The 17,670-nt window shown below is 41.4% G+C and overlaps 1 protein-coding gene across 3 annotated transcripts; it reads left to right on the top strand.

Moving 5' to 3' along the window:
• The first annotated feature begins 8,767 nt into the window (after nt 1–8,767).
• arr3b (arrestin 3b, retinal (X-arrestin)) lies at nt 8,768–16,343 on the top strand. 3 transcript variants are annotated; one of them, XM_023989872.1, is made up of 16 exons: nt 8,768–8,864; nt 9,910–9,943; nt 11,005–11,035; nt 11,270–11,330; nt 11,432–11,476; nt 11,587–11,780; nt 12,019–12,078; nt 12,164–12,240; nt 12,364–12,499; nt 12,629–12,713; nt 12,799–12,871; nt 13,032–13,169; nt 13,304–13,411; nt 14,976–15,029; nt 15,195–15,224; nt 15,661–16,343. In XM_023989872.1, exons 2-15 carry the CDS (start codon nt 9,936–9,938, stop codon nt 15,205–15,207), a joined length of 1,083 nt encoding a protein of 360 aa, XP_023845640.1. In that variant the 5' UTR covers nt 8,768–8,864; nt 9,910–9,935; the 3' UTR covers nt 15,208–15,224; nt 15,661–16,343. The 3 variants fall into 3 exon arrangements, with proteins under 3 accessions (XP_023845640.1, XP_023845638.1, XP_023845639.1); XM_023989870.1 differs by lacking the exon at nt 15,195–15,224; XM_023989871.2 differs by lacking the exons at nt 8,768–8,864; nt 15,195–15,224 and adding an exon at nt 8,866–9,015.
• Nucleotides 16,344–17,670: the final 1,327 nt, after the last annotated feature.

The raw sequence follows: 17,670 nt of genomic DNA on the forward strand, positions 1-17,670 counted from the left end.
CAACAACACATAGACAACTACCCACACAGACAGGTGGGAAAAGGCAACATGGTTCTCAATCAGAGACAACGATAGACAGCTGCCTCTGAGAACCACACCCGGCCAAACACACAGAAATATAAATCATAGAAAAAAGAACATAGAATGCCCACCCAAATCACACCCTGACCAAACCAAAATAGAGACATTAAAAGCTCTCTACGGTCAGGGCGTGACAGCTGGGTAGTGATTTAGCACCCAGACTCCTATCATCCCCATGGCCCTTGCAGACTCTGTACTGCCTCCTTCTATACTGCAGGTATAGTAAGGAGATATTTCCTTAGAATCATATGGATACTGTATAATATTGTTTAATACTGATTGATCATACAGTTTAAATTTGGGACAAGCCAGGTTTTGTTTTGTGCTCATTTTTGCTAACAATTTCACTGACATTTGGAGTTGGGTTCAGCACATTATTAGCATTTTGTATGCGGTCATTTCAATTGGTGTAAAAAAAGGTTCATTCCCGAACACACAGACAGCATGCTCTGCTCCTGTCTGACCCTGTCTTATTATAACCCTGGGCTCATCCCATTACTGTTGCTGTCCATTCAATTACCAGGGCTGCTATGTTGATGCAAGCTATGAATTACACAGAAATATCTGACAGAAAACCTGCCCTTTCTGGTAACTTAGTTATCTGCTTTCACTTTCTCTGCTGTCTCTCAGTTCTACACTGATGGAGGGAGCCTAGCTATCTCAAGGCAGCTGTCTACATAATAAAATAGAGGCATGCCCTGTCACTTCCCCAAGCCTGGTATTCTTCATCTTTAATCTGATAATTTAGCGACACTGTATAGCACATAGCTAATACCTGCCTGCCCATAGAAATATGGTCAATGATGGCATAATGGGTGGAATGCCAGCCATTTTGAGTGTACCCATTCCAGGAAGTAAATAATTTCTATGTGCCTGCCCATCACCACTGAGAAACCATGGGAGGACACAAACATATGAACATCATGGCTGATTAAGTTATTTACTTTAGTTGGGTGACTATACAGTGTATCAATATAGTGTATAGCTCAATATACAGTCAACACAGAGCGCTGCACCACAACTGTTTGAACTGGGCAATTTTTTAGATGATAATATTTTCTAAAATCACATATTTCTGCTTCAGCCATACACGTTAGTCTCCTTTCATATCGATGTCCATCTCCCCCTCAGTGTCTCTGACTCTCCATGTCACTTGTTGTGGCTTTTATAACCCTGCATGGTGCAGTACTGGTGTGTTATAACTGGTACCGGTCTCGCCACTGGTCTGGGACAATGATGAAGTTATTTATTGTGTATCTATATATAGTTTCAGCCACATGGGGGCTAAATGGGAGAGAGCTTAGCTGTAAGGGGATTAGATGAAGACATAAGCTATTTTGTGATCTCGTCCTTCAGCTGAAACTGTCAGATGAACACCCAGGAAAGTAATTGAATAACAAAGGAAGAGGTCTGGAAATAGATGGAATGAATGAACCCTGAACAAAGCTTATATTTGTTTTACCGTAATCACTCGACATCCATCTTTTGTCACCTGCTAAAAATAGGAGATAAATATGAAATACATARTGATTGACTTGATTGGTGTAATACATGCTTACAATGCAAAGTATGGACCATACAGTACCAAAAGCGCATGGCGATTGCATCCCAGTCCACCCATTGACTGTTCTTCAATTCACAGTGTTTAAAAGCAGGGCTGAGCCCAGTTAAGCCCAGTGTGAACGTGTGAAGAGTAGTGATTTGCTATACACTTATAGCATCTTAGGCTTTCCTTGAGGACTGGAGAATCAGGTTGCCAGAAGAGCAAGGCATAAGAGGCTTACTGATAAGACGCATCTAATGATTGCACACAGACACTGCTGTCCTGGCTTCTCATGTGACCTCATGAGTCCAAACAATGTATCTCATCGATAAAGAAGTCACACACTAGAATTGCCTATCTTGCTTTATTGTCATGGGATGCAAGGAACATTTGTTTTAACCTTTCATTCCAGATATCATTTATCAGGGATCTTTAGAACTGACACCAGGGACTGAGTATAATCCCAAAAAACTATTGTAGAATAGCGAGGATTTCACCAACTTCTTTGAATGGACAGGACATGTGATGTGCCCATTTGAAATACATGAATCTGTCACCTGTATAGAGCTCACCAGCTTGTAGTCCTAAAAACCAGAAATGAGTTACCTCTGGTTCGTTCAGCCATTCCTATGGGGGAAATGAATCGGGAAAGAATAGGGTTTTGGAATAAGAGCCGAAAATAAGGTCTGAGGTTAACACAAGCTTAGGAGATCTTATACGTTTTGTTCTATGAGATAATATCAGTTAACATGAACTTTATGAATTATGAAGCCTTTATGTGCTTTTTCTTATTACATAAATGCTTCACAATTCATAAAACGTGACATTAACTGATTAAGATTATCTCAGAACAAAACGTATAAGATCTCCTAAGCCTGTGTTTACCACAGACTTTCTTTTCAGAGTTCATTCAAAACCCCTACAAAAACTCCATTCATTTCGCTATAGGCTTGAATGAACTATAGCGGAGTTTGTGGCTACAGTAATATGCCATTACCATTGCTCTCTATTGGCAATCGATGTGCTGTAGTATGTTTACAATGGCAGCCTCGGTCAGGTCTAGACAGTGTACTCGGACCAGCTCATTTCATGCATATTTTAACATGTTTACATTGCACTATCCAATTTAATTTAGGCATTAGCAAAATCTCCTTCAATAACTTTACTACTTGCCACTTATGGAGTGAACTTCAGAAAAAAACGGGAGGTTTAGCACGTATAACAGTGTGTCTATGTACATGAAGTTGTCTTGAATTTGTTAGGACAGCCATTGGATACAGGGGAGAGGATAGAGGCAGAAGTGGCATGTGTTAATCTGACCTCAACTCAGATTAGGGGACCAGTACATCGTTATGTTAATCTCCTCTCCCAGTGATTAGCTACACTGGTTTAGATGTATACACTGCTTTAGATTTATACACTGGTTTAGATGTATATACTGCTTTAGATTTATACACTGGTTTAGATGTATACACTGGTTTAGATGTATATACTGCTTTAGATTTATACACTGGTTTAGATGTATACATTGGTTTAGATGTATACACTGGTTTAAATGTATACATTGGTTTAGATTTATCCACTGGTTTAGATGTATACACTGATTTAAATGTATATATTGGTTTAGATTTATACACTGGTTTATATGTATACACTGCTTTATCCACTGGTTTAGATGTATACACTGGTTTAAATGTATATATTGGTTTAGATTTATACACTGGTTTAAATGTATACATTGGTTTAGATTTATCCACTGGTTTAGATGTATACACTGGTTAAAATGTATACACTGGTTTAGATTTATATTATGGTATCAATATTAGTCAAAAAAATATAATTCCTAAAACAGTATTCACTTTACCACAGACCTGACCAATAAACACTGAGATACAGGAATGAGGAAGTGTTGGTTCCTTTTAGGTAGTGTACACAGAGCAGATGTTCATTGTTCCGCCACATTATATTTACAGTTAACATTTTTGTKATTTTGCATCTTTGATCAGTAGAGCAATACGGTGTACTATCAGAATGACTATAAGGCAGACGTTACAATAAGATAGGATCACCCTTATATGGATGACCGTATAAGCTACACCAGAGTCATACTCAAATCAATGGAGAAAATAACCTAATCATGCTCACTGCAGACCCAGTGGAACCCAAAATGAACTTTTTTAGAGAAATAAGCTTCATTGTTTGTGTTGTGGAAACGGAATACCTGAATGAAACTAAAGATGTGCCTGCTGCTTTCTCTGCTGCAGTGCACATTGCCACATCATCTTTCCTGGAGTACCAGGTGTCTTTCAAGGAAGTGTACAGTACATATAAATAGAATCATTCTATTTCTATGCTACAGTGATATGTGTAGTAGCAGAAGAGGTAGTGAGGCCACTGAGGAGGAGTACAGGAGACAGGTATTAACGTGTTTACAGGTATTCCCAGTTACCCTTGGTTAACCCTCGGCCGGCCTTCTCTTGAACATCTCATGGTCTGGTGATGTAATCTGGTCGGCGTCTCTGCCTGGGTACGCTTAAGGAGATCCCACTCTTTCTGGCGCATGAATGGCAGCAGGCAGGGCCGTGCCACGGTGCCAGCAGAGGGATCGCTCAAGATCCACTGCGAAATTAGATGTCCCTCCAGGTAAGCAGGATGTCAGGAGATGATGTCAAAATGGCCACTAGGGGCAACGGTGAGCGCTATTAACATTTGTATTTGTATTTATTATMGATCCCCATTAGCTGCTGCCAAAGTAGCAGCTACTCTTCCTGGGGTCCAGCAAAATTAAGGCAGTTTATACAATTTTAAAAACATTACAATACATTCACAGATTTCACAACACACTGTGTGCCCTCAGGCCCCTACTCCACCACTACCACATATACTACCACCACTACCCCTACTCCACCACTACAGTACTAAATCCATGTGCATGTATAGTGCGTATGTTATCGTGTGTGTGTGTGTGTGTGTGTGTGTGTGTATGCATGTGTCTGTGCCAATGTTTGTGTTGCTTCACAGTCCCCGCTGTTCCATAAGGTGTTTTTTTATCTGTGTTTTAAATCTAATTTTACTGCTTGCGTCAGTTACTTGATGTGGAACAGAGTTCCATGTAGTCATGGCTCTATGTAGTACTGTGTGCCTCCCGTAGTCTGTTCTGGACTTGGGGACTGTGAAGAGACCTATTGTGGCATGTCTTGTGGGGTATGCATTGGTATCCAAGCTGTGTGCCAGTAGTTTAGACAGACAGTTCGGTACATTCAACATGTCATTACCTCTCATAAATAAAAGTAGTGATGAAGTCAATCTCTCCTCCACTTTCAACCAGGAGAGATTGACATGCATATTATTAATATTAGCTCTCTGTGTACATCCAAGGGCTAGCCGGCTTGCCCTGTTCTGAGCCAAATTTCAAAGTAATTTTTTGTGGCACCTGACCACATGACTGAACAGTAGTCAAGGTGCCACAAAACTAGGGCCTGTAGGACCTGCCTTGTTGATAGTGTTGTTAAGAAGGCAGAGCATCGCTTTATTATAGACAGACTTCTCCCCATCTTTGCTACTACTGCATCAATATGTTTTGACCATGACAGTTTACAATCTAGTGTTACTCCAAGCAGTTTAGTCATCTCAACTTGCTCAATTTCCACATTGTTTATTACAAGATTTAGTTGAGGTTTAGGGTTTAGTGAGTGTTTTGTTCCAAATAAAATGCTTTTAGTTTTAGAATTATTTAGGGCTAACTTATTCCTTTCCACCCACTCTGAAACTAACTGCAGCTCTTTGTTGAGTGTTGCAGTCATTTCAGTCACTGTAGTAGCTGACGTGTATAGTGTTGAGTCATCCGCATACATAGACACTCTGGCTTTACTCAAAGTCAGTGGCATGTCATTAGTAAAAATTGAAAAAAGCAAGGGGCCTAAACAGCTACCTTGTGGAATTCCTGATTCTAACTGGATTATATTTGAGTTCTGTTAGACAAGTAACTCTTTATCCACATTATAGCAGGGGGTGTGAAGCCATAACACATACGTTTTTCCAACAGCAGACTATGATCTATAATGTCAAAAGCTGCACTGAAGTCTAACAAGACAGTCCCCACAATCATTTTATCATCCATTTCTCTCAGCCAATCGTCAGTCATTTGTGTAAGTGCTTGTTGAGTGTCCTTCCCTATAAGAATGCTGAAATTSTGTTGTCAATTTGTTTACTGTAAAATAGCATTATATCTGGTCAAACAATTTTTTCCAGAAGTTTACTAATGGTTGGTAGCATGCTGTTTGGTTGGCTATTTGAGCCAGTAAAGGGGGCTTTACTGTTCTTTAGTAGAGGAATGACTTCAGCTTCCCTCCAGGCCTTAGGGCACACACTCTCTAGTAGGCTTAAATTGAAGCTGTGGCAAATAGGAGTGGCAATATCGTCTGCTATTAACCTCAGTAATTTTCCATCCAGATTGTCAGTCCCCAGTAGCTTGTCATTGTTGCTTGGGTTTTATTAGGGCGTTGTGGATGTGAATGGTGAATGTGTGTAAGCCACACGCTCCAGCTCCGAGGGTTGCGTGTTCAATCCCAGTGCAAGGTGCTGGTTTTCTTTGAACCCTATCCCAAACCTGAACCCTTAACCATTCAGTTTGCCATGGAGTTGATTGACATTTAGGGACAAGGGTTTGGACGTCTGACTCTGCAGAGAGACTGTGAGAGCTTGCTGTGGCCAGACATCATTCAATCTAGCTACCTGAGTGTCACCATCTGTCTTGTGTGAATTTGGACAGAGATTGCTATTACAGACTGTGCATTTAAGTGGAAATGACAACCAATACAAGGAAAGATCATAAAAGTAGGGGTCTCCACATAATAGTGGAAAGGATATCAGTACTGCTTTAAACCCTATCTGACAACCATTGTATCACTGATGTCAACCGTTATATCAATGGTGTCAAACATGTAAGAACACAATAGAGATACCTTTCACTTGTTGACCTCATGTTGACCTACCTACACCATCAAGTCAGACGGGATAATTTGGAGAGACCCCATAATCTCCTTATCACGTTGAGTGCTGCACCATTCGAGTCAACAGATCAATTCACATTTCGCTGTGCCAGCCATCTGCACAAGACTTGGCTGAACAACCATCTGTTGTCCTGGCAACAACACGAACCAAAACACAAGCCCTAATACCACTTTACACCATGTCTAACCCATACAAGAGGGACATTTTTATTTATTATTACTGTCTTAATAAACAAACACATTAACGTAACATATCATACATCTGCCCACATTCCTGATGCATTGATAACTTTTTATATGATAATACATGTTCAAAAGCTTTACTTCTATCAGGTTAAACAAAACCAGACTGAACAAAAGGCCACCTTTTGGTGGAATAAACAGACCATCCACTTGAGAGAACATTGTTCCTGGTTGGCTTTACCAGCCAATCAGAAATAGCAATCCAGACCGTGCTGTTTCTTAGTTCCCCTTTGAAACACTGGTGAGCTATTTCTTTGTGGAGAAAGGACTGTGCACAATGAAAGAGTTAACCACATGAGAGAGTTTTAATGACATAACTACATGAAAGAGTTTTAGTGGGGGCCTCGAGTGCATTGCAGTGCTAGCTGTGCCACTAGAGATTCTGGATTCTAGTCCAGGCTCTGTCGCAGCAGGCCGCGACCGGGAGACCCTTGGGGCGGCGCACAATTGGCCCAGCCAATGTGTACAGTGTTTCCTCCGACACATGGGTGTGGCTGGCTTCCGAGGTAAGTGGGCATTGTGTCAAGAAGCATTGCGGCTTGGTTGGGTTGTGTTTCGGAGGACGCACGGCTCTCGACCTTCGCCTCTCCCTAGTCTGTACTGGAGTTGCAGCGATGAGACAAGACTGTAACTACCAATTGGATACCACGAAATTGGGGAGAAAAAGGGGTGAGGAAAAAGTTAAGTAACATAACCACATGAAAGAGTTTTATTAACTTAACCACATGAGAGAGTTAAGTAACATAAACACATGAAAAAGTTTTAGTAACATAACCACATTAAAGAGTTAAGTAACATAACCACATTAAAGAGTTAAGTAACATAACCACATTAAAGAGTTTTCTTAACATAACCACATTAAAGAGTTTTATTAACATAACCACGAGAGTGTTTTAGTGACATAACCACATGAAAAAGTTAAGTAAGAAAACCACTATTTGGCACATAATTATCTACTTAGTGGTTCATGATAAGATCTTAAACAGACACACAGACAGATACACTGTCACGCCCTGACCATAGTTTGCTTTGTATGTTTTATGTTTTGTTTGGTCAGGGTGTGATCTGAGTGGGCATTCTATGTTGTATGTCTGGTTTGTCTATTTCTATGTGTTTGGCCTGATATGGTTCTCAATCAGAGACAGGTGTTTTGCGTTGTCTCTGATTGGGAACCATATTTAGGTAGCCTGTTTTGTATTGTGGGTTGTGGGTGATTGTCTATGTGTAGTGTTTAGTGTCAGCACTATTTGTTATTTAGCTTCACGGTCGTCGTTTATTGTTTTTGTATTAGTTTRGCAAAGTGTTCTCTTTCTATTAAAAACAAGATGAACACATACCACGCTGCATATTGGTCCTCCGATCCTTCAAACTTTTCCTCCTCTGWCGAGGYGGAAGAAGACAGCCGTGACATACAGACAGATAAAGACAGACAAACAGACACAGAAAAACAGACAGGAAGACAGAAAGACAAACACATGGCCTGTATGCCACAAATACACACACTAGGGTGAAAGACTGGTACCCTTTTGGGCGGTGGCATCGCCAATGGTATTTTTATGCTTCTCTTCTGACTCATAGTGCAAGCCAAAGCACCACAGAGAATACAAGCCCAAAGTGGACCCAGACAGCATAACTCTCCCACAGAGATGTAGACTGACAAAGGGCAAGACCCTTGTTACATTATATTTCCTGTAATCCAACCAAATGCCCTCTACTCTTCACACCCACTCATTCAACAACACATTACTCAGGACCTAATCCCTTTAAGTCCCCTACTCTGCTTATTTTTAACCCTGTTGTATCCCCAAAACAGCAGCCAGCTAATTAATTAATAGGATTGGGCCTAAATGTAGTGTCCTATAACGTGCCGGGGAAGCTGAGGGGAGGGTGGCGAGGTTGAGAGGTCGAGTTATAAGACCGGAGGACGGGAGGTGAAGGACGCTCACAAACGCTCAGACAAAAGACACAGTCAGGACACTGAGGAGGTGAGTACACTGCAAGCCCCGGCTGACCCTGCTTTACATCCACAGCATAGRCTACTGGGGAAAGATGACATGATGCATGGAGGATTATATCGTGCATGACACCATATCTTGTTTACATCTCAGAGAACTGTATTTGTGTTTAACCTATATCGTAAGTGATAATTATAATGTTGATTTTAGGAATGACTGACTAGAATATATAGATGGGTGTGCAGTGTAGCCTTCACTGCAAGGATGGAAAATAGTTTTCAGTTTGAGCAAGCTTTAGCTCTAACAGTGCTCAGGTTAGGGATGCACTGGAACAATAACCTCTACTCTGAAGCTACCTAGGGATGGAATTGCCCACCTTGCCTTATTGTCATGGGATGGAAGGAACATTTTGGCTTAATCTTTCATTGCAGATATAATGTATCTATCTAATGTTTTTAGAACTGACACTAGGCACAGAGTATAACGTTTTATTTATTGTAGACTCGGAATGATTTTACCAACTTCTACCACCTTTGAATGGACAGGGCATGTGATATGCCCATTTGAAAAATATTCATCCATCACCTGTATTGGCAATCATTGTAGTATGTTTACATTGGCAGCCTCGGACAGGCTTAGACAGTGTACAGAGTTAAATCGGACCAGCTCAGATTTTAACAGCTTTAATACTTGCTGATAGGTTAAGTCCACTTATGGAGAACTTCAGACAAACCGGGAGGGTTAGCATCTTGAACAGTGTTTCTATGAAGTTGACTTGAATTTGTTACGACAGCCATTTGGGGGATTAATCTGACCTCAACTCAGATTAGCGGACCAGTGCATCGTTATGTTAATCTCCCCTCCTAGAGATTAGCTACACTGGTTTAGACAAATCAAAGACTAATTCGTTTGTTTTCTACTCCCTTTGTCCTGCTTCACCATATAACTTATTTGCGATCTTATTTAGGAAAATGTTACAGTGCCTTTTCTGTTGTGTTGAGCTGTACTGTACTTGTTATTATATTGTAATGCTGTCCCGTATTGGCTTATTAACCATTCTTGTCTACCTCTACAGACAACCTAATCCAATTCACCACAGACATGGCAAAGTGAGTATCTTTTAAATTTACCCATCAACTAACAACGATGGCTAATTTATAATAATAATAATTAGGTGGGTGCTTATATTTGTCCTATTTCACACATGTACACGTGTGTATTAATACGGATGTACGAATTGGAAATGAGTTTTTTGCACATCCCAACTCTCCCTGACACCTAACCTATAGCACATTGCCTAAGGCTATCAGGGCTGTGTGACACCTCTGGGGCTTTATGTTAAGAGGATCCAGATAAATCCTGATTAGGACAGATCATCTCTGGATTAGATCCGGAATAGAGCAGTTTAAAACGAACAGCCCAGAGCCTAGCATACGCAAGGAAAGACGCAAGTAAATAGACAAGCGATGCACACTATATTGATGGTATAGTACTGATATAAAAAAAAATAGAAAAGGAATAGATAGGATTCTATTATTTATATTTAAAAAAAAATTAGGAACAAATTCTTATTTACAATGACGGTCTACCCCGGCCAAACCCGGACAACACTGGGCCAATTGTGCGCCGCCCTATGGAAGTCCCAATCACATCCGGATGTGATTTAGCCTGGATTCAAACCAGGGACTGTAGTGACGCCTCTTGCACTGAGATGCAGTGCCTTAGACCGCTGCGCTACTCGGGAGCCATTATGAGATGTCGTTGGAAAACAACATATATGAGAAAATGAATATGCAAACCAAGTAATTGTCAACAACTCCTCAGTAGTGTTTCTGTTGTAACCAGATCAAAGCAAACTGTAGGTCAGGTTCCCCTTCAGACAGATCTATGGTTGCATAAGTGTTATGTGAAGTTAGGGGGTTGTACCAGTAATGCCAGCGGCTCCCATGCCACCCTGGGTCCTAATCCATCCAGAGCCTCAGTGGGAGGAGGGAGGGATGGAGGGAGGGGGAGTATAGGCCTCATCCTTTAACTGGAGCTGACAACAGGCCAGTTAGGGTAGGTCACTATAAATTAAGCAACGTACTGGGATGTCCGACCATGAAACAGATTTGTTGAATCCACTCTAGAATCTAAACTCCTAACTCTTCCTATCACCCTCCCTCTGTAGAGTCTACAAGAAGACCAGCGGCAACGAATCGGTAAGAACCCCCTTTGACATCATCACTGAGGGACACACTGGTCAGGGCCTGCTCTGATGCACTTATCGCWTAACAGAGCAGGAATCCATAGGCTTTCTCCAACAGAGCCAACCTATATGTATACAGCACTGCGATTCTTCAGGCTCCATCAAGATAACTGAGATTAGACCTATCCATATGGTGTTGATGTCAGGCAGGAAGTAACCTCTTGCTTTCCTTTTCCCTTTTTCCTAGATTGCTCTCTACCTGGGGAAGAGAGARTTTGTGGACCATGTGGAGAGTGTTGACATTGTCGGTGTGTTATAAAGTTCTCTGAATATCTTTAGGCGTTACTGCTCTTTACAGAGTAGTGTAAATGTGAGTGTGTGTGTGTTATATCTACATCTTCTCTTGCAGATGGGGTGATCAAGGTAGACCCCGCTGAACTTGAAGGCAGGAAAGGTAACATTCAGTTGATTTCACTGTATCTATTGAACCCTGAAAACATGCATGAAGTCATCATTCAACCAATCGAGGTTCAGTCTTAATACCGAAGCCCTATCTTTCTGCAGTATGGGTGTATCTGGCATGCGCCTTCCGTTATGGTAGTGACGACCTGGATGTGATCGGACTGTCATTCAGAAAAGACATCTGGGTTAAAAGGATGCAGATCTACCCTGTTGTTGACACCAAACCAGCCAACACCCCCATGCAGGAGGCCCTCCTGAAGAAATGTGGGGACCAAGGCCATCCCTTCACTTTCACTGTGAGTCTCACTGTGTTGCCTTCCATCTCATCCTTCACATGGCATCCCACAATATGTCAGTGCAGAGCTCACTGTTCAGCCACACAAAGTGTGATTACGGTCCACTCTCTTAGACGGTGTTGGAAACCACATCAGAGGCTTTGTCACCATGGACATTCCCATTCAGGGAATGGACATACTAGACTGTTGGTTTGTATCTATTCACATCTCATCACTTCTTCCTTCCTGTCCATTTCAGATTGATACCAACCTGCCATGCTCAGTCGGCCTTCAGCCTGCACCAGAGGATGCTGGCAAGGTACGTTAGTTTCTCTCTTCCTCTCGCTGTTTCAATCTCTCGTTTTAAACCTTTCATTAAAGACAAATGTTTTCTACCCCTGCAGTCTTGTGGTGTTGACTATGAGGTGAAAGCATACATCGCCAAGGAGGCAGATGACCCTGATGAGAAAATTAGCAAGAAGTATGTATTAGTGGAATGCCACAAATTTAACACAACTGTACAGTACATGCCATTTGCTGTTGCTAGGAATCAGATTATTGTGTATTCTGATGGTTTTCTCCCTCTCTTCCTCTCTCCTGTCAGGGACACTTGCCGTCTGATAATTCGCAAGATCCAGTTTGCCCCAGGCAAAGTTGCTGCTGGACCAAAGGCTGACATCAGCAAGAACTTCATGATGTCTGACAAGCCAGTCCACCTGGAGGCCTCCATTGAGAAGGAGGTAGGCCTGTAGACTTTTATTCTGTAAGTCTAGGAGAACATTGATTACTGTGCTAGTTTTCTATTGATGGGTCATTCTGTATGATACCTTTTGATTTGAACATGTTTGCTTTCATTTGGTGACCTTCAGCTCTATTTCCATGGAGACCCAATCCCTGTAAATGTCAAAATCAACAATGAAACCACCAAAGTGGTGAAGAAAATAAAAATTACAGGTGAGTGGTTGTGACGCGAGTTCTCATTGCGTTTGTACATGTGTTTCAAATCTTGATTATGGCTGAAACATCTCTTTTTGACCAGTTGAGCAGACAACAGAGGTGTTGCTTTACCAGTCTGATAAATATTCCAAGACGGTTCTTACTGAGGAATTTGCGTAAGTCAAGAACACATTCATTCCATTACTACTGCAATCTAGAATTACTAAGCCTTATGTCTATTTTACCCCAATACTCAACTCAAACAATAATAAAGTAGATTTGGATTTTCACTGTTGGTGGATCACAACTTCCTGTTTGTGTGGTCGTCCTGTGCAGGGAGGAAATAAAAGGTGAATCCACCCTGGAGAAGACGTTCACGGTGATCCCTCTGCTGTCCAACAACAAAGAGAAGCGTGGTCTGGCCGTGGACGGCAGACTAAAGGATGAGGATACCAACCTGGCTTCCACCACAATGTGAGTCAGTGGGTTCCCCAAGACATAGCTCAACCACACCCTCCTCTCCTTCTGTAGATGATGATTAAAAAAAACATTTACTGCATTTAAATGCCTGAGGTAACCCATCCTTGTCCTGTCCTCCCCTCTCCTAGCATCCGTCCTGGCATGGATAAAGGAATGCAGGGAATCATGGTCTCTTACAAAATCAAGGTGAACCTCTTGGTCTCCAGCGGAGGCCTCTTGGGAGGCCTAACAGCCAGGTAAGAACCGGAGTTGATATATGACATACATGTATATACTGAACAAAAATGTAAACGCAACATGGAAAGTGTTGGTCCCATGTTTCATGAGCTGAAAGAAAAGATCCCAGAAATGAACCATATGCATAAAAAGCGTATTTCTCTCAAATGTTGTGCACAAATTTGTTTACCTTTCTGTAAGTGAGCATTTCTCATTTGCCAAGATAATCCATCAGCCTGACAGGTGTGGCATATCAAGACGCTGATTAAACAGCATGATCATTCCACAGGTGCACGTTCTGCTGGGTACAATAAAAGGCCACTCTAAAATGTGCAGTTTTATTACACAAGACAATGCCTCAGATGTCTCCAAGGTTGAGGGAGAGTGCAGTTGGAATGTCCACCAGAGCTGTTGCCAGAGAATTGAGTTCATTTCTCTACCAATGTTGTTTTAGAGAATATGGCAGTACGTCCAACCGGCTTTAACACCACAGACCATGTGTAATCACGCCAGCCCAGGACCTCCACATCTGATTTCTTCACCTGTAGGATTGTCTGACACTAGTCACCCGGACAACTGATGAAACTGAGTTTGCACAACCGAAGAATTTCTGCACAAACTGTCAGAAACAGTCTCAGGGAAGCTCATCTACGTGCTCGTCGTCCTCACCAGGGTCTTCACCTAACTGCAGTTCGGCGTTGTAACCGACTTCGGTGGGCAAATGCTCACCTTCCATGAAGAAGTGGGCTTTGAGGCAGGCACTGTAAACGGGCAGATGGCAGACAGCGTGTATGGCATTGTATGGGTGAGCGGTTTGCTGATGTCAACGTTGTCAACAGAGTGCCCCGTGGTGGCAGTGGGATTATGGTATGTGCAGGCATAAGCTACGGACAATGAACACAATTGCAATTTGGCTATTTGAATGCACAGAGATACCGTGACGAGATCCTAAGGCCCATTGTCGTGCCATTCATCTGCTGCCATCGCCGCATGTTTCAGCATGATAATGCACGGCCCATGTCGTAAGGATCTGTACACAATTCCTGGATGCTGAAAATGTCCCAGTTCTTCCATGGCCTGCACACTCACCAGAAATGTCACCCACTGAGTATGTTTGGGATGCTCTGGATCGACGTGTACGGCAGCGTGTTCCAGTTCCCGCCAATATCCAGCAACTTTGCACAGCGATTGAAGAAGAATGGGACAACATTCTACAGGCCACAATCAACAGCCTGATCAACTCTATGTGAAGGAGATGTGTCACGCTGCATGAGACAAATAGTGGTCACAACAGATACTGGCTGGTTTTCTGATTCACGGCCGTATCCTACCTTTTCTTAAGGTATCTGTGACCAACAGATCGATATCTTTATTCCCAGTCATGTGAAATCCATAGATTAGGCCCTAATTTATTGTTCAATTGACTGATGTCCTTACATGACCTGTAAGTCAGTAAAATCTTTGAAATGGTTACATGTTGCGTTTTATATTTTTCTTCAGTGTATATACATACTGTGTGTCAGTGAGGCATTGTTGGACAGATTATGTTGCCCGCTGACAATGTAAATGTTTGTTTCGCCACAGTGATGTCGGAGTAGAAGTCCCCTTGGTATTGATGTCCCCCAAACCCGCAGATGTGTAAGTACAACTCTACTATGTGGTTTATCAGTGTGACATGGCTGATTAATGTGTGATGATATTCTGGCATGTGTGACTATTTCAGTTTTTCCAATGATTCAATATTTTCCAATTGTTTCCATAAGAATTCTGATCTTATGTGTTTGTGCATTTCTTGAACTACAGCCCATTGGAGTAAATGCCTCTGTAGCGCAGGTGAGGTCACTCCCAATGTAACATGTTTTAGGCCTGATGTTCACTTCTTCAAGGGATGCAAAAGCTATATTTGGCAACAATGGGAAAGGGTTGAAATTGTTGCACGGGAAAGAAATGTTTTGCGTTGTTGCCCATAGGAGATACAATCAAGGTATAGAATTACACCAGCCTTAGCTCTTAAGTAAAGAAGTGCACAATGTCGACACAATGTATCCTCTTGCTAGGCTAAAGTATTGTGTTGCAAAATGAACACATACTTGGATAAATATGCCAGTTAAAGATGATAGAGATTCTACTGCAGTACAGTGCACAAGATATCACGGTTTGATAGTGGACTCAAAAGAAAGAAAGAATTGAACAGAACAACCACATATTCAAGCAATTCCTTGTCGGATAGGTGATGTGATGTTGTGTTTGTCCATGTCTCCCCCTCTAGTACGGATATCAAATTTGAGTAGATTCCTCAACAGAAGATGCAGAAGGGCAACAAGGAAGAGAAACCACGACCGACAGCAGACTCAGACACACTTAAAGGCCAACTGCCGCCAGAGAAACTAAACACCAATAGGAAAACACAGAAAACACCCGAGACTATCAATACAATATGCATTTTCTTTTTACTCTCTTCCCACTTAGCACACAATGGTTGAGTTAACGTTGTTCCCAAGTCATTTCAACAAAATGACTTTGAACCAACGTGAAATGGACGTTCAATTGACGTTTGTGCCCCAACCTTTCTTCAACATTAAATCGATTGATAAGGGCACATGCATTCTACACCAATCACACACACTGGGATGTTGTCGTTTCCCAGTTAGACAAGGGAGCTCAGAACCCCCTTTAACGAAACACACAATTCATTACTAGCCACTATAGGTCAACATGTAATTTCTATTGTTTCAAATGTTTGCCTTTTACAAGTGAACTCTGCAATAAAGAATATATAATAGCTTAGAATTTTTGTTGCACAAGTTATCTCAAAAGGAACAAACTTGTTTTAGTAGCGTTTATGTGTTAAATGGATGGATGGGCAGCGTTATGTGGGGACAAGACTGTGCAGGAACCTGATGGGCGCACTCTTAATACAACTGAAAAATATTAAACGATGTTCACCTCCTACTTCCTGTGTCAAGTCTTCATGTGTATCTGCTCACTGTATTCTTCTGTTGGGTCACCGCTTCTTTCCTCTGATGATGATTAGCAATGCCCCACAGCCATCAAAGTCTCTCCAAACCTTTCAAAGCAATAAGCTCTTGGATTTTGTCAACCTTAAAATCACCAAAGACTGATAAAGATAAACCAACATTCAACCACACCCCCAAAAAATGATCAAGACAGCATGGTTCTCAAATGGCTCAAACAAATGACCGATGCAGCAACACTGCACAGCCAATACACACAGAGGACATTCAGGTACAAACTGAAACCAGGTACAAACAGGACTGGGGTGCTTTTAATCTTTTACATGCTCACCGCTAATTAGGGTCCCCTGGGAAACATGATCTAAAATTATGGTACTACCGTGTCACACATGGCTAATGCAGTTACATAGGCCCACAGCCCAATAATTTAGAACATTTAAACCATCACATGACATTTTACAACATAAGATATCGCTTGCAACAAATAAAATTGTAAGCCTACAATCATGTGGCCCCTACACTTTCTTTTGAAAAATAGCGCCATCACCTGTCCATTACACACTCTTAGAAATAAGAGTGAGGTATTGTTCCCTAAGGTACAAAAATATCAAAATACACAATGTACTTTCAGAGGTACACATATGATCTCACATAATACAGTTTGATACCTTTTAGGGTACATGTGCAGATAATCTAGTATAATGGTACCCAATATTTTGAATATAAAGGTACAATCATCACACTTTCAATGTACGGTGAAGGTACATTTCTGTTTCCCTGGGTACAAACATATTTTGTGTACCCACAACTCTTGATGGTACCAATCTGTACCTTTGCTTATCAGAAAAGCAATGTATTGAAGAAAGGTTCAACGATACATTTTTGCCACCTAAAATGAACAGCTTTGTCACTGCGATGGTACTCTAAAAAGGCAAATTTGTACCATAATCATTATCATATTTCCCAGCATGCTCTACTGTAGGTAGACTTTTTAAAATAGTTTAGTTAATATCTGTGGTTAATATCTGTGGTTTTGCATGTACATTGATTGATTGATTTATTGATTGATCAATCTTATGCTACACAAAGATAAATAACATCAATTAGTTAGATTTTTTGCACCTGTTAATGAAATGGCTGTTTCGAGTTTTTAAATAGTTTAGGTAGTCTCCTCACAATGTTTCCAACCCTGGCAGTCATTCTAAATGCAGGTTGCGGGTGAACTGTTGGATATCTTAACTCTTGCTGGATTCCGATAGGAATTACACATCACTTTGCAAYCCAGCATAATGTGTTTTGCAGGT

This window comes from Salvelinus sp. IW2-2015, linkage group LG6.2 (genome assembly GCF_002910315.2).
Source record: "Salvelinus sp. IW2-2015 linkage group LG6.2, ASM291031v2, whole genome shotgun sequence".
Lineage (NCBI taxonomy): Eukaryota > Metazoa > Chordata > Actinopteri > Salmoniformes > Salmonidae > Salvelinus > Salvelinus sp. IW2-2015.